Source organism: Dama dama, chromosome 4 (genome assembly GCF_033118175.1).
Source record: "Dama dama isolate Ldn47 chromosome 4, ASM3311817v1, whole genome shotgun sequence".
Lineage (NCBI taxonomy): Eukaryota > Metazoa > Chordata > Mammalia > Artiodactyla > Cervidae > Dama > Dama dama.
In genome coordinates this window covers 21,593,374-21,611,682 of record NC_083684.1, presented here as the reverse complement: position 1 = coordinate 21,611,682, position 18,309 = coordinate 21,593,374, and the positions used below count along the sequence as shown (strand labels likewise).

At 35.2% G+C, this 18,309-nt stretch overlaps 1 protein-coding gene across 1 annotated transcript in view; it reads left to right on the top strand.

Annotated features, from left to right (window-relative positions):
• Positions 1-13,056, top strand: part of ITFG1 (integrin alpha FG-GAP repeat containing 1) — a 306,823-nt gene extending 293,767 nt beyond the window's left edge. The window contains exons 15-18 of the mRNA XM_061138443.1: positions 4,694-4,818; positions 5,378-5,460; positions 9,808-9,925; positions 12,658-13,056. Coding sequence (XP_060994426.1) covers positions 4,694-4,818; positions 5,378-5,460; positions 9,808-9,925; positions 12,658-12,717 — 386 coding nt within the window. The 3' untranslated portion in view covers positions 12,718-13,056. The remainder of the gene's footprint in view (positions 1-4,693; positions 4,819-5,377; positions 5,461-9,807; positions 9,926-12,657) is intronic.
• Positions 13,057-18,309: the final 5,253 nt, after the last annotated feature.

The window sequence follows — 18,309 nt, the reverse complement described above, 5'->3', positions numbered from 1 at the left end:
TATATATTTAACATTTACTTTAACAGTGTTTACTATATTTGAGGCACTCTTTTAAGCATTATCATTCAATCAGCCAAGTCTACAAGGTAAAGTAATTCCATACCCCTTGCAATTAACTATATTGCTTTATAGTTTTACATACATAAACTTTATTAATAGTTATCCCTAAATTCACTGTTCCTTTTCATTATACCTTTCTCTTACTAACATAAGAATTATATTAAAAATTAAGTATATATACTTTCCAATGATTTCATATTTCTGGGTAACATTAGTGGACGTTTAGCAGAGTCCATAGCATATTATAGTATTTAGATATTAAGTAACCCTGTCATTTAAATAGTTTGTTTAATTATGTTGAAAATACCTAGCAAGTAAATAGCAGTCTTTAAAAGTGAGCTATAATAGGAGAGATTGATTTTTGGAATGCCAGTGTAAGGACTTCATGAACCTGCTGTCCCCTCCCCCCACCAATAAGCAAACAATTTACAAAAAATGCTGGCTAAATAACTAATATTAACTATTTTAGAACTCTGGAAATTAACCAAAGCCACAGAATGTTCCAGGCATTGTCTGTCCAGGAGGAACTCCTGATCCTTAAGACAGCAGGGTCTGGGGCATTTCAGCTTGGGACTGTTTCCCTCCCACCTCCCCTGTCTACTAAATGGTGCAGCCGCTGTAAACAGCTAGTAGCCTCACAGTCAGTGAGCAAGACTGACCTTTGGAGCCCCGTTAAAATTCTCATCCCTATAACGCTGTCAGTATTTGTCTAAACTAGCAGCTCCTTAGGAAATCTCCACTGTCAGAATGTTGGGGCTATCTGATTTGACTCAGAGTTCAGCCTAGCAGGGGAAATAAAAAGCCCAATCCCTCCAAGACATCACCAAAAACAACAGTGTGCTGGCAGAATCCCAGGTGTAGTGAACAAAAGCCTGGCCAAAACATAAAAGGAAGTCCTAAGGCACTTGACAACCATAGGCAACCATAGGCAACTTTGAAATGCTGGAACATCTTCTTGGACATCTAAGAACATGCCTAGAAGGGAAACTACCTCATTCAAATACATAGCTTGATTATGCTACCTTGAGGCACTGCTCAAGCAAGAAATGAAAACGAAGGCTATCTTGTAAAAACACATATACATTTTTAAAAAAAAATGCAGACAACAGAAAATGTGCACAGTAATGTTAGACTTAGTTAACAGAACCTATAAATTGGCTATTAAAAACATGTTCAAAGACCTAAAGGAAACTAGGATTAAAAAACCTAAAGTAAGCATGACAGCTGTGTCTCACTAAAAGAAAATACAAATAAGAAGTAAAGATCATTTTAAAAAATCAAATAGAAACTCTAGAGTTAAAAAGTACAATAATTGAATCAAAAATTTCTGTAGAGTGTTCAACAACAGATTTGAGCTGGAAAATGAATTGTTATTCAGTCGCTAAGTTGTGTCCAACTGTTTGTGACCTCATGAACTGCAACACACCAGGCTTACTTATCCTTCACTATCTCCCAGAGTTTGCTCAAACTCAAGTCCATTGAGTTGGTGATGCCATCCAACCATCTCATCCTCTGTCGTCCCCTTCTCCTCCTGCCCTCAATCTTTCCCAGCATCAGGGTCTTTTCCAATGAGTCAGCTCTTTGCGTCAAGTGACCAAAGTATCGGAACTTGAGCTTCAGCAACAATCCTTCCAGTGAATATTCAGTTCACTGGTTTCATCTCCTTGCAGTCCAACAACTCTCAAGAGTCTTCTCCAGCACCACAATTCAAAAGCATCAATTCTTCAGCATTCAGCCTTATTTATGGTCCAATTCTCATATCTGTACAGGACTACTAGAAAAATCATAGCTTTGACTATATGCACCTTTGTCTGTATGCATCACTATATGCAAAGTGATGTCTCTGCTTTTTAATACACTAGTTAGATTTGTCATAGCTTTCCTTCCAAGAAGCAAACATCTTTTTAGCAAACCTGAATATAGGTCAATTGCAAGTTTACAGAAAGAAAAAAAGAAAAAAAAAAATCTCAGAACCTGTGAAACCACCATCAAACATACCAATGTATGCATAAAGCAAGTCTTAAAATAAAAAGAGAGAAAAGTGAAAGTGATAGTCACTCAGATGTATCCAACTCTTTGCAACCCCATAAGCTGTAGCCCACCAGGCTCCTCTGTCCATGGGATTTCCCAGGCAAGAATACTGGAGTGGGTTGCCATTTCCTTCTCCAGAGGATCTTCCCTCCCCAGGGATCAAACCCAGATCTCCTGCATTGCAGGCAGATTCTTTACCATATGAGGCACAAGGGAAACCCAAATTAGAGAAAGAGGCAGAATAAATATCTGAAGAAGTAATGGCTAAAACCATCCAAAATGATGAAAAACACTAATCTGCACATATGAGAAACTCAACAAACTCAAAGTAACTCAAAGAGTCAGCACTGAGACACATAAACTATCAAAAATAGAGACAAAAAAGAGATTTCATAGCAGCAAGAAGGATGCAGTTAGTTACATGTAAGGGAGCCTCAACAAGATTAACAGCTGACTTCTCATCAGAAACCACAGAGGGCAGAAGGGGATGATACATTCAAAGTGCTGAAAGGAAAAGAAAAAAAAAAAAAACTGTCAATCAAGAATTCTGTTGGATTGACCAAAAAGTTCATTTGGGTTTTTCCATAAAAGCAGAGAAACCCAAATGAACTTTTTGGCCAACCCCATATATGTGCCAAAGCTATCCTTCAAAAATGAAGAATTTTAGATACACCTAGATAAAAATAGAATTCATCACTAACAGGCCACTCTTCTAAAATACTAAAGGGAGCCTTTAAGCCTGACTGAGAGGACAACTAGACAGGAACTTAAATCCACACAAATGAGTAAAAAGCACCTGGTAAGACTAGAGAAGTATAAAATATGGTTTATGTATTTGTGTTAAATAGTACCTCTTATTTCCTAGGTGATTTACAAGACAACTGCATAAAGTAATGATAGATTTGTGTTGATGGGCTGAATATATAAAAACATAATTTGTATAATAACAACACAAAAGGGTGGGAACTTTGGAGCAAAGTTATTGTTATGTGCTAGGTATTAAGTTATTTTGTTAAGTTAATATGCTAGTTTCAGTCCCCAGGGTAACCACTAAGAAAACAGCTCAGAAAATATATAATAAAAGAAACTACAAAATTAAAATGCTGTAACAGAAAACAAAAGAAAGCAGCAATGGAGAAATAGAAAAATTAAAAAGACATACAGAAAACCAGCAGCAAATAGCAGGCAAAAGTCCTACCTTATCAGTAATTACATTGAATGTAAATGGAATAAATACTCCTATCAAAAGGCAGAGATTGGCAGAATGGATATTAAAATATAACTCAACTAGGTGCTACCTGCAAGAGAAACACTTTAGATTTGAAGATATAAATAAGTTGAAAGTTTTAAAAAATGGGATAAATTGTACCATGCAAAGAGTAACCAAAAGAGAGTTGAGTTTCTCTAGTTGCAGACTTGCCCCCTCTCACTGAAACTAGAGAAAGCCCATGCACAGTAAAGACCCATTAAATAACCCATTTAAAAAATATATCTGGAAATGAAACAACACACTCCTGAAAACCCAGTGCATCAAAGAAGAAATCACAATAGATACTAGAAAATAGGTGAATGAAAAAAAAAACACAACATACCAAAATAAATGGGATGCAGCGAAAGCAGTTCTTAGAGGAAAATTTGTTGTAAATACCTAGAACAGTCTGAAATCAATAACCTAACCATCTATTTCAAGAAACTATAAAAAGAACAGCAAATTAAGCCTAAAGGAAACAGAAGACAGGATATAATGAGAGAAAATATGTAGGGGATTGAGAATCAAGAGAAAACCCAGTTGAACCAAAAGTTGGGTTTCTCAAAGAGTAACAAAATAGACATACCTTTAGCTAGACTGTTCAAGAAAAAGACCCAAATTACTAAAATCAAGAATGAAAGAAGAGACAACTAAAAACTTTGAGACCTAAAAAGGAAGCTACAAAAATGGCCAATAAGCACATGAAAAGAAAACAACATTAGTTATTAGGTAAATGCAAATGAAAGCCACAATGATATACCACTTCATAACCACTAGAATGGCTGTGATCAGAAAGATAAAGTGTTGATAAGAATATGGAAAAACTGGAACCCTCATATATTATTCTTGGAACTGTGGAATGATACAGCCATTTTGGAAAACAGAAGTTGACACAAAAGCTTGTATGTGAATGTTCACAGCAGCATCGTTCATCAAGAGCACACATTACATGATTGCATTTATGAGTCTCCAGGATAGGCAAATCTACTGATATAAAAAAGTAGATTAATGGTTACCTGCATCTGGAAGAGCAAGGGTTAGAAATAGAATTAACTGCTAATGGGTATGACGTTTCTTTTTGGGGTGATGAAAATGTTATAAAATTTGATTGAAGATACTCAGAATCACTCAACTTATACTTTAAATGGGTGATGTTTATGAAGTGTGAATTATTTCTCAATAAAGCTGTTATCTTTAAAAAGTGAATTATTATGAACCAAGTATTTCATTTCACATTTTTATCCTTAAAGATAGGTTATAGAAACCTAAATTTTTAACATTTTATAATTTTAATATTTGATAAGAACAGTGTCTCCAAAGATGTTCTTTTTTCTTTTTTAAAAATAAATTTAGCTGGACAACTTAGCCAGTCGGCGCATTTAGCTCTCCAACTGCCATATAATGTACTTGGCTTAGGTCGAAGTGCCAATTTTCTTGATCATCTTTATGTTGGTATTCCACGTCCATCTGGAGAGAAGGTGAGTAAAAATTTACAAGTAATCTGTTTTTTAATATTTACTATTCAAATATTTGAATTTAAATATTTTCATTTCCTTTAAAGAATTTTAAAAGTTCACTGGTAGTGACCAATCTAAGCTTATCTTAATACAGAACATTATAATTTGAAAATATACCTTAAGACTTCCTACCCCTCTTCTTCCCTGCTTTTTCTCATCATTTTCACCATCTAACATACCAAATATTTTTGATTACTGTCAGACTCCACCTCAACTTGAATTTTAGTTCCAAAGCAGCATTTATACTTAACACTTTGAACAGTGCCTGCTACATAAGAGTGTTCAATAAATACTTGTTGAATTAATGTATCCATAAGACAGAAATATAATCCTTCCCTGAAATGATTAAGAAATTTTTGCAAATAGGAACCCTATATGGAACCTTACATATATAAATTTAACTTAATCCATACGTAGAATTTCAATTTATCAAAAAATACTTAAGCTTTTTCCTTATTTAGAATAATCATGTTTTTAAAGTGTACTGAATGTTAAATGTTCTTAAATATTCTTTTTCTAGTCTGTACGAAAACAAGAATGGACTGCAATCATTCCAAATTCTCAGCTAATTGTCATTCCATATCCTCCCAATGTTCCTCGAAGGTAATGCCCTTGCTTGAATTGAATTTGGTAAAAATACTGTCAACTCTGAATCATAGATATATCTTTTTAAAGCTCTATTTCTGTTGTGTTCCTATGAGTGTCATCACTTAGTTTGCTTACAGCAGATTTTAAATGGCTAAACATACCTACACATAAGATACCTGACATTTTCCACAAAGAACAAATTAAACCTTATTAGAAAAACAGCAGGTTAAGTAGGGATTTATACATGTTCTGATTAAATAAGCTGGTCTTCAGTTATTAAATGAGCTGGTCTGATGCTTTAAAGAGCTGACTCATTTGAAAAGACTTTGATGCTGGGAAAGATTGAAGGCGGGAGAAGGGGACGACAGAGGATGAGACAGTTGGATGGCATCACCGACTCAATGGGCATGAGTTTGAGTCAACTCTGGGAGTTGGTGATGGACAGGGAGGCCTGGCGTGCTGTGATCCATGGGGTCGCAAAGAGGCGGACACGACTGAGCGACTGACTGAACTGAACTCAGTTTACTCGCCATAAATTCTAAAATTTCAGGCTGCTGAACTTCACAAGCAATGATCTTTTTAGCAAATGCTTTTGAGACGTGGTTTGTGTCCCACAGTGGTTAGGCAGAAATTTTGAAGTTCAACACACTCAGGCAAGAAACTCAAATCCACTGCTAGCTGACTAAAACAGGAAGCTAGTCCTTCCTGTTGTCTCTGAAGAACTGTACAGTCCATGGAATTCCCCAGTCCAGGATACTGGAGTGGGTAGGCTTTCCTTCTCCAGGGAATGTTTCCAACCCAGGGATCGAACCCAGGTCCATTGCAGGCAGATTCTTTACCAGCTGAGCCACAAGGGAAGCCCTTTTGCACTGTAGAATGGGAAGTAAAATACCTGCCTTACAAGGATGAGGATGGAATGTGCCTAACACAGTACCCAGCAGATACTGTTTTCAGTGAATGATAAATATTTTTAACCTTACTAGCAAAACATATTCCTTTTATAATGTAGCATTTAATTCTAAATCTTTATCTGTTCATTTTTCTTTAAATTATTAGGTTGATTCCATTATTTCAAAAAGTAGGTGATGAAGGTATTCATTAACATTTAAATTTCATTGGGAAAAATATAACTTGTTCTTAAGGCTGTTCTGATGTCAATATGAAAAAATAACCTATGAATTTGTAACTAGTGGCTTATTATATTTCTTCTCAAAATACAGGCTATACTGTTGTTTTCTTTCAGTTTTATTGAGATACAATTGACATACAGCACTATGTAAGTTTAAGGTATACAGCTCATGATTTGACTTAGTTACATCATGAAATGATTATCACAATAAGTTTAATGAACATCCATTATCTCACATAGGTACAAAGTTATAGAAACATAAAAAAATATTTTTCTTGTGATAAGAACTCTTAGGATTTACTCTTTTAACAAATCTCATATATAACATGTGGCAGAGTTAATTCTATTTATTATGTTGTACATTACATTCCTAGTATTTATTTATCTTATAACTGGAAGTTTGTAATTTTTAACTGCCTTCATCCAATTCCCTCCCCTTACACCTCCCAAATGGCCCTGGTAACCACAAATCTGAGCTTTTTCTATGATTTTTTAAAAAATAATATAACTGACCTACAACACTATGTTAGTTCTGGTTACACAGTATGTTGTTGTTTAGTCACTAAGTCATGTCCTACTCTTTGTGACCCCATGGACTGCAGCATGCCAGGCTTCCCTGTCTTTTACCATCTCCTGGAGTTTGCTCAGACTCCTGTCCATTGAGTCAGTGATGCCATCCAACCATCTCATCCTCTGTCATCCTCTTCTCCTCCTGCCCTCAATCTTTCCCAGCATCAGAGTCTTTTCCAGTGAGTTGGCTCTCATATCAGGTGGCCAAAGTACTGGACCTTCAGCTTCAGCATCAATCCTTCCAATGAATGTTCAGGGTTCATTTCCCTTAGGATTGACTGGTTTGATCTCCTTGCTGTCCAAGGGATCCTCAAGAAGCTTCTCCAGCGCCACAGTTTGAAAGCACCAGTTCTTCCACACTCAAAATACAGAATACACAATACAGTGATCCGATGTTTCTGCACATTTCTAAATGATCACCACAGTCAAGTCTGATTACAGTTTGTCATCAAAGACATTACATAATCATTGACTATATTCCCCACATTGTACATTTCATATCCATGATTCATTTACATTGCAACTGGAAGTTTGTACTTCTCAATCAACCTCACTCATTTCTCTCCTTCCCTCTTCCCTTCCTCTCCCCTCTGGCAAACACTTATTTATTCTCCGTAACTCTGTTTTGTTATGTATGTTCATTTGTCTTTATTTTTTAAATTCCATATAAATGAAATCATACAGTATTTGTCTTTCTCTTTTTTCACTTAGCATAATACCCTCTAGGTCTATCCGTGTTGTCACAAATGGCAAGATTTCATTCTATTTTATGGCTAAGAAATATTCCATTGTGTGTATGTGTATATGTATAAATGTGTGTATGTGGAAAGAGAATGAGGACTCACATTCTTCTTTATCCCTTCATCTACTGATGGATACTTAGGTTGTTTTCACTATCCTGACTATTATATATAATGCCACAGTGAACATAGGGTTGCATGTATTTTTTCTAATTAAGGTTTTCATTTTCTTTGGATAAATACCCAGGAGTAGAACCAAACTACTTAAGAAAACAACTCTGTTACAGCATTATGTTTGAAATAAGATAACATCAATAATGCCAGTTATGGTCTGAGTTCAGACCTTTTTAATGAGTCTATTAAAATTTTGAAATTTATAACAAAATGAATTACACAAAAAAACTATATGAATTATAGTACTTCTATATCATGTAATATCATGACATAGAACAGTCTCTTAAAAAGAGTGGTAAGGTAAAAGACAATAAATAGAAAATGCACTTAAAATATGTATAATAAGCAGTGATTTGTGATTTTAGAAGATATCTATGCAAATATGTTTATATATATATAGATATATAAGAAACTGAGAAGAATGACTGCTTCTGAGTATTGGCCTTTTGTTTAGTATTTTTTATTACCAAAATTTCTTTATTCATTTTTAATCTAATTTTAAATTAGAACCACCCAAAAAATCTCATGAAAGGACTTTTTCTTAAGTATGAAGTAAGGCACTGAGAATAGCCAACCTCAACTAATGAACAGTGTTTAAGGTTTTCTTCCTCTGAGTTTCTGGGGAATTCTGTTAAAGCCTTTCTTCCATAAGCTCAACATTTTTCATGTTTCTCTTGCTCTTTCTGAAAAACAAATGTTCTTTTCAAATTTATGTACATAATAAAAACTAAATTGATTTTAGTTTGAGGTATACTTTGAGATTTATTGACTAGAAGCTAACTTATGGATCAGTAAATTTTAATTATCCCCAAATAAGTCAATCACTGCTTGCAATTTATCAGAATAATTCTTACCTTTATTAAAATTTAAAATGAAAATATATCCATTATCTATTTTCAGAGAAAACAAAAAGTTCTTTACATATAACCACCTGCAGTGTTGGTGATATGGACTTCAGTTTTAGGTTTTTCACAGTTTTCAAAGGTTTTGAGGGTTTTATGTGGACTGTTTTAGAAGAAAAAGCTAGTTATATTATTTATGCTGTTTGTATATTGCCATTGAGGGACTAAAGTCATTTTGTAGGAAGTCTCACAGTGCCATTGTAATGTTGTAAACCTTCCAGCATGACACTTGGCCCAAGTCCCTCTCTACACCTGCTTGGACATATGGTTATTTTTCTTAGTCATAATAAACATGTGAGCAGGGGTCAAAAAGTAAGATATAGAAATCTTATCAAAATCATGTGACAGTTTAGCCTTAAAGTTCAGGGTTTCAGATTCAGCAAGTCAAACAAGACATAAAAAGGATGTCTAAAATTGCCCCAAGTGCCCTGAATAAGTTTGTCGTAGTGGTGGTGGTGGTTGTTCAGTCAGAGTCGTGTCCGACTCTGCAACTCCATGAACTGTATGCAGCACGCCAGGCTTCCCTGTCCTTCACTATCTTCTGGAGTTTGCTCAAGAAAAATCCTCACAGGAGCAAGGAAAAGTATCAAAGCATATCAATCAAAAATTCTTTTCTGTTTCATTTCTCGAAGTAAAATCTGAACTCTGCTGGTTTGTCAATAGTCTTAACCCTATATAATTTTAATTGCTTTTGTTTTACTTGTAATGAATTGCATATAGGTGGAAGAATTAATGAATGACTGAACTGATTATTAATTAATAAGAACTTTTGCTTTTTGGTCACAATAGAATTTTGTAATTTTTAAGTTAAAATGTGTAATTTCAATTCTTCTCTTTTCATCTACAGCTGGAGTGCCAAACTGTATCTTACACCAAGTAACATTGTTCTACTTACTGCTATAGCTCTCATCGGTGTCTGTGTTTTCATCTTGGCAATAATTGGCATTTTGCATTGGCAGGAAAAGGTTTGTTCACTTAAATGAAACTTTGATTAATTTATAATAGTAATATGTTGCTTTTCTAACATTTTTTAAATTAAAAAACTATATCTTCAACTTTTTCACATGACTTAAGATTTTCTGATTTTTCAAGTTCTGTTCATATGTCATTTTATTAATGATAATTTCTTTCATCTCCTTAAGTTACTAATGTCTCAATGATTCCTACAAATCAAAGAAACTATGTATTTTTAAATTTTGATACTACACAAAAGTAATAAAGTGAATACCGTCAAATCAACAGGTATATAAAAAAGCTTAATTAGAAGTAATTTCATAATGGCCTTAAAAATAATAATCATTTCTTAAATGACCCTCTGTTCACTATTTAGTATTAATAATAAAGCCATGGACTTTTTTTCCTGGGAATAATAGCTATCTCTTTATAAAAAATTAGAGCAGAGAGAGTTTAGGTGGGAAGTAACAAAGTGATAAACATCCTTTCCATCTATTAATAGCAGGTATGCTTTGCATTAAACAAGACTGATTTCTGTTCTATAGTATAACACCATAAATAATAATTAAAAACAAAACTCCAAAAGTATATTTTATATAATATTAATGAGGATAAACAAAAGGCTTTCACATAAATTTATTAGTAGTTTAGATATAAAGGAAAAAAGCTAATTTCTATTTGTATATGAATATATATTCATTACACAACTAGGAGGTTCCAAAAATGTTCTCCAAAAAGGGCTTCTTTGTCACAAAAATGTCTTCCTTTTTTGCGTCTATTCCCTTTAGATTGTGATACTTATAATGATCATTAAAATTACGATCTGTTCTGTTACCAGTTTTAACTATGAAAGAGAATATATTATTGTTTTAATAAATGTTCATAGGTTTGTCTGTCAAAAAAATCACTCCTTCCATATAAAAAATGATAACAAAGTTACATATTCAGTTGATTTTAAAACTTCAACTTAAGAAGATCATGGCAGAAACCAACACAACACTGTAAAGCAATTATGCTCCAATTAAAATATTTAAAAAAGAGTTAAGATAGAGGTGACCCTATTTACTTTCATCTGAAGTTTCAGAACATAGTATGAAATATTATATAGCTCTAGACCTATGAAGGAAAAGAAATTAATTTTATTAACTTTACAGTAGGTCTGATTACAGTATAAGCAGACTCACAATGATGATACAGTGGCTAAAAACTGAAGTTTTAAATATAAGGATGGATCAAAATACATATTTGTAAACTGCCTCTTCCTGTGGTACTGTGGTTCTTACCCCACCTTGGACCACTTCTCTTTGACCTATTGGCTGTTCTTTCTGCCACAGTGTCTGCCGTATGCCCTCTTCTTTATACACAATCCCCTGCCACTTTCAGTTCAGTTCAGTTCAGTCACTCAGTCGTGTCCGACTCCATGCAACCCCATGAACCGCAGCACGCCAGGCCTCCCTGTCCATCACCAACTCCTGGAGTCCACCCAAACCCATGTCCATTGAGTTGGTGATGCCATCCTACCATCTCATCCTCTGTTGTCCCCTTCTCTTCCTGCCGTCAATCTTTCCCAGCCCTCATCTCTCTCTAAAGCTCCCTCCTTCAAACTGTTGCCATGACACTTCTACCCAGATCAATTACAAGCAACTTAAAACTAGTTTCTTTCTTACTCATTACAGGATTTACCAGTTGCCCTCCTGTATGTGCCTTCATACAATCTCTGAAGCAGACTCCACTTCTGAATTCCTTACATCAGTACTTTAATTTAGTTCAGCTCCTTGCTATATCCTCCCTGTCCTCCCAAATTCCATTCTCTCCCCTCTACTCCATTTATCACATTGCTGCCAGATTACTCATCTTTTAGTCTTAATCATGTCACTCCTCTGCTCAAAAACCTTTGGTGCCTACCCCCTGCCTAAAATGTGTAACCCCATTAGCCTAGCCTTCATGGTACAGTCTTCCTTGTGACTCCACCATATACTTTTCCAACCTTTCTCTTACCAGTTGCTTCCATATTTCCCATGCTCCTGCCAGACTTCCCAGGATTGTTCCTGCTCTTCCCCCATCTTCTAGTGAATGTCCTCTTAATTTCCATAAATGCTGTCTTTCAAAGCTTTCCCTTTCATCAGGCCAACCAAAAGTAATCTCTCAGAATTTTGGTAACATTTTATCCTGAAATAGAGTTATTTAGTATGTTTTCAGTATGTTTTTCATTCTAGGCTTTAGTAAGTTCCATGATACAAAACTGAGGAGTTTTCTAATCCCTCAAAATTCCAAGCACATGGGACTTAACCTAGTGGTTGAGCAGTTAAGAATCCATTCTTCCACTGCAGGGGCACAGGTTCCATCCCTAGTCAAGGAACCAATATCCCAATGCAAAATCAATAGGTTAACCCCAAAATAATTAATGCACTTTAATATAATTAGATTCAGCAGTATTAAGAACAGGAAAAATGTAAGAGTTGATTCCATTCTTACAAAATCTAATGTTTACTCCTACTTTCAAATAATATATAACAAACTAAGCTTTTAAGGAACATTTCTTGTTAGTTTTTTAAATTCAGTTTAAGAGATCATTAATTATAGAATAGCTACTGTAAACTTAAAATATTTCATAAGATTATTGCATAATAAAATCACACCTACTAATTGCTGAGGGCTTTTTTAATTAACCACTTCATATTTCAGAAAGTCTTTGTTTGACATTTTCTTTTCATTTATAAACCAGTCTAAAATTCTTTTTCAGAAAGCAGATGATAGAGAAAAACGACAAGAAGCTCATCGATTTCATTTTGATGCTATGTGACTTGCCTTTAATATTGCATAATGGAACAGCTATTCACTTGATAAACTGAAATGCTAAACCTGGCTTATAGAAGAAAATAGGAGATTTTGAATATTACTTATAAACGATACATCCCTTGGTAATTATTGGAAAATGTTCAAATAAATATGGTCTGAATGTGTTACAAGGTCTTTTTTTAAAGTACTTTGTATACAATAGTTTTGGTTCTTTTTTCAGTTGTACTGTACATTTTTTTCCCTTTGTGGAATGTGTTGCATGTACTCAGGTGTTTATGTATTTATAATCTTATTAGAATAATGATGATGGAAAAAGACATGTAAATAAAAATTATTTAAATGAGCAAGGTTTTTTGTGTTCCACTTGAATCAATCTTGCTTCTTAGTCTAACAATGCAAATTATACTTCTGTGACTGTATCATAGGTAAAGTTCTTAACCGTTCACCCTCATGATAGCAGGTGAGGGGTCTTTCACTGATGTCATACAATATAGTGATTGGGTACTCTGGCTTTGGAACCACAGTCAGACTTGCTTTAAACTCTTGGTTACACCATTTACAAGCTGTTTGTTGAACGTGGCTAACTGCTTAAGCCTCAGTTTTCTTGTTTATAAACAGAGCTAATACTATTACACAGTTGAGTTATAATGTACATTAAATGGGATAATGTATACAAAGTACATAGCTTGGTGCCTAGCACAGAGTAAGGTTTCAGTGCGTGGTAGTTGTCGTTACAATTATTCTTAAATCATTTTTTACAGACTTCTGCAACTAATTATCAAAATATATAGACTTCATAGGATTTTCTTTTCAGGCATGTGGAAATCATAGTCTTAGGAAAGCCTAAATTCTTCATGGTTGACACCCTATATAAAGGTTTATTACTTTCTTATATTAACTGAAAATTATAATACCCTTCAAGAATTAATGTGCCCCAATAATTTTCGTTTGAACACAGATCCTTATCACGTGGTAATGAAAAGCATTTGATTTCTTGAAACATCTGGGAATGCAAATCTTCAATCACATTTCTATTCTGAAATGCTTGTAAGAGTCTGTAATTTACATTCAGACTTCAATGCAAATTTTTGTGAACTTCATCAAAAAGTTACATCTAAGTTTATATGTCAGTGCTAATAACTTCCTAACATGCAAACGAACATATAATGGATATAAAACATAAAAACTTGTTTGAAAACAATTTTGTTCTTTGTGTTATTTTTTTTTTCTTACAGTTCACTGAGAATGGTGTGTATATAAGTGGTTTACTTTATGTACCTAAGCATGTCTTTATGTACCTAAGTCATCTTAATAAATATTATGTATTGAAACAAAGTATTTCGGGGAATGTGTAAATAATTACTTTGGCCCATGATAAGCCTTAGAGGTTATGACGTCCACGTGCCTAACAGGGCTAGACAGGCATCTGCCAACTATAATACCCAGTTAAATTCACTAAACATTCATCAGCCTACAACACTGTGCCAGGCTCTGTTTTACACTGTCCTTAAAGACAGGTAGGTTTAGTATCTATCATCTGATACAGCATGAGTTTTAAAACTCATTGTAGTCAGAGTCTATGAGGAATAGTGTTACAGGCAAATGAAATATCAATGACAAAAATATAATCAGTGACTTTATGTTTCTGTATCTTGATACTAACCTTCAATGCAACATCAGTGTCACTCATTAAGGGACAGCAAGTAAATGTTTCACAATGTTCAGAATCAAATACAGTTGACCCTTGAGCAAAATGGGTTTGAATGCACAAGTCCTCTTAAAAGTGGGTTTTTCAGTACTTAGGTACTACAGTAGTACACAGTTGGTTGAATCTGCAGATGCAGAATCTCAGATACAGAAATCCAACAAGAAAGTTATACTTGGGTATTTGCATAGAAGGTCAGCACATGCGCTGTTCAAGAGTGTAGTGGAAAGAGCACAAGACTTTGAGGTCAAACTAATCAGGATTCAGAGCCTAACTCCCATTTTGTGACTTTCAATCAGTCACTTTACCTCTTTGAGCTCTGGTTTCTTCCTCTATAAAACAAGGATATTCATTGATACCTACCCTAAAAAAACTATTTTGAGTTTTAAGTAGCAATATGTGCACAGAAGATACTTGAAAAGTGCTGGTTCTTTTCTTCTCTCCCACTTCCCATTGCAGAGACAAACGAATAACTTAACATTTGACTCTCTTCCACTGACCTATACTTATATAATCCTCCTCCTTTGGGGAACTAGGAGCAATCAAGACTTAATAACCATTTGAAGATAACAATCACATGCAAACTTTTTTTTTTACTGTGCTTCAGTTTACTGCATTTCACAAATATTTTGTTGTTTTAAAAATTAAATGTTTGTGGCAACCCTGCATTGAGTAGGTCTACTGGTGCCATTTTCCAACAGCATTTGCTCACTTGATGTCTCTGGGTCACATTTTGCTAATTCTTGCAATATTGAAAATTTTTAAATTATTATAGTGATTTGTGATCAGTGATTTTTTTTACATTACTATTATAACTGGGGTTTGTTTTTTGTATTCTTAAGGTATGTACATTATCTTTATTTTTCTTTTTTTATTTTTTTGCCACACCATGGGGTATGTGGGATCTTAGTCCCCTGACCAGGGGTCCAACCCTCATCCCCTGCATTGGAAACATGGAGTCTTAAGCACTGTGAAGTCCCTAGGATGTACAGTATCTTTAAAAAGACATAATGCTATTACATAATGCTATACTGTATAGACTACAATATAGTGTAAACAATGAGAAACCAAAAAAGTTCATGAGACTTGCTTTACTATGATATTCTCTTTATTGGGGTGGTCTGGAACCAAACCCATAATATCTCCAAGACATACCTATACTTGCAAATACAATAAATACATTGTTGTTAACACACCATTTATCTGGACTAACTCGTTATACTCCTCCGTCTACCAGCCAAAAAAAACTATTTTCAGAAACTTAATTCTCAAAATAGTTTCTCCAAGAAGGCCTCAGGATTAAAGGTAATAACTTATGAACATACTTTTTATACTCTTCCTACTCTTGATAAGGTAGGAAGCTATTACAACTATATGTACCTAGAGATTCACCCTCAGATTAAGTATCCATAAATCTGTGATGTGCATCTCTACTAAAGACAGTGGTTACTAAACTATCAAAGGTAAAAATGAATTGGCATCAAAGATGCAGCCTTTTCAAGCAAAGAAATCCTATAGCAAAATGTTTCAAGATAGAGGAAAAATAAAATCACTAAGGATACTAGATTATTTTAGAAAAAAAATAATTTTACATATTACTAAAAATAAGATCACCAAGGTAAATTAAGAGATTTATACAAAAGTCCAGTGAATTCATATAGTAATTGCAAAAGAATGAGTTTTATTCCATGTTTCAATTTTTTTTTCCTTTTGTTCTTTAGAAGATCTCTAAGAAAGAATAAGTCAGGAAATATTAATTTTTACAAATAGCTAGAACTGACTACTCAAAACTCAAAAACTTGAAATGTGTCCAAGAGACCCTGATTACTGAGGCTTAAGTTATGATTGTTGTTCAGTTGCTAAGTCCTGTCCGATTCTTTGTGACCTCATGGACTGCAGCATGCCAGTCTCACCTGTCCCCTACTGTCTCCTGGAGACTGCTCAAATTCATGTGCATGGAGTCAGTGATGCTATCTAACCATCTCATCCTCCGCTATCCCTTCTCCTTTTGCCTTCAATCTTTCCCAGCAGCAGGGTTTTTTCTGAGTTGGCTCTTCACATTGGTGGCCAAAATATTGGAGCTTCAGCATCAGTCCTTCCAGTGAATATTCAGGGTTAACTTCCTTTAGGATTCACTGGTTTGATCTTCTTGCAGTTCAAGGGACTCTCAAGAGACTTCTCCAGCACCAAAATTGGAAAACATCAATTCTTTGGCACTCAGCCTTCTTTATGGTCCAACTCTCACATCCATATATGACTACTGGAAAAACCATAGGTTTGACTCTACAAACTGTGAGCAAAGTGATGTCTCTGCTTTTTAATACACAGTCTAGGTTTGTCACAGCCCTCCTTCTAAGGAGCAACTATCTTCTAATTTCATGGCTATCTTCACCATCTGCAGTTTTTCTGCAGCCTAGGAAGATAAAATCTATCACAACTTCCACTTTTTCCCCCATCTATTTGCCATGAAGTGATGGGACTGGATGCCATGATCTTAGTTTTTTTAATGTTGAGTTTTAAGCCAGCTTTTTCACTCTCCTCTCTCACCCTCATCAAGAGGCTCTTTAGTTCCTCTTCACTTTCTGCCATTATAGTGGTATCATTTGCATATCTGAGGTTGTTGATTATCACACCCAGCAGTCTTGATTCCAGCTTGTGATTCACCCAACTTGGCATTTTGCATAATATACTCTGCACAGAAGTTAAATAAGCAGGGTGACAACATACAGTACTCCTTTCCCAGTTTTGAACCAGTCAGTTGTTCCATGTCTGGTTCTAACCGTTGATTCTTAACTCACATACAGATTTCTCAGGAGACAGGTAAGGTGATCTGGTATTCCCATCTCTTGACAAATTTTCCACAGTTTGTTGTGATCCACACAGCCAAAGACTTTCACATGATCAATAAAGTAGAAGTAAATGTTTTTCTGGAATTCCCTCCCTTAGCAATTTGATCTTTGTGCCTCCGCCTCTTAAAAGCCAGTTTGCACACCTGGAAGTTATCTTGGTTCATGAACTGCTGGAGCCTAGGTTGAAGGACTTTGAGCATAACCTTGCTAGCATGTGAAATGAGAGCAATTGTACACTAGTTTGAACATTCTTCGGCATTGCCCTTCTTTGGGATTGGAATAAAAACTGACCTTTTCCAGTCCTATGGCCATTGTTGATTGTTCCAAATATGCTGACAAATTGAGTGTAGGATTTTAACAGGATCATCTTTTAGGGTTTTAAATAGGATTTTAAATAAGCTAGGATACTTAGGGGTAACTCCTTAGTATAATAGTGAACTAAAGAGCTTCCCTGGCAGGTCAATGGTAGAGAATCTGCCTGCCAATGCAGGGGGTACGTGTTCAGTCCCTGGTCGGGGAAGATCCCACATGCTGCAGAGCAGCTAAGCCTGTGGGCCACAACTATTGAGCCTGTGAGCTACAGCCCAGGAGCCACAATTACTGATACCAACATGCTCTAGGGCCATGCTTCCCAATGAGAAGCCTAAGCACTGCAACTAGAGATTAGCCCCTACTCACCACAACTAGAGAAAAGCCCGGGCAGCAATGAAGACCTAGCACAGTCAAAAATAGTGAATTAAAGTTAACCAGCCCTTGTGATGACTTGCAGCCTACTTTGCATCACCTAGCCAGTTATTTTTAAAGACTAATAAAACAGATAATAGATTAGGAGTGCTCTTGGTCAACACTTGTACTGAAGAAAGGAAGGAAGCAAGACTGGGCAGAGGTAGAAATCAAGTTGTGATACATTCTCAGTGAAATGCCTCATACAGTGCTACAGTGAGTCTTGAGATAGGATGACCTCCTCTATTTCCTAACCTGTCCTAAGTTAGGGTAAGAAGGCTAAGCCTTTATACCCCCACATTCATCAGTTATTGGCTAC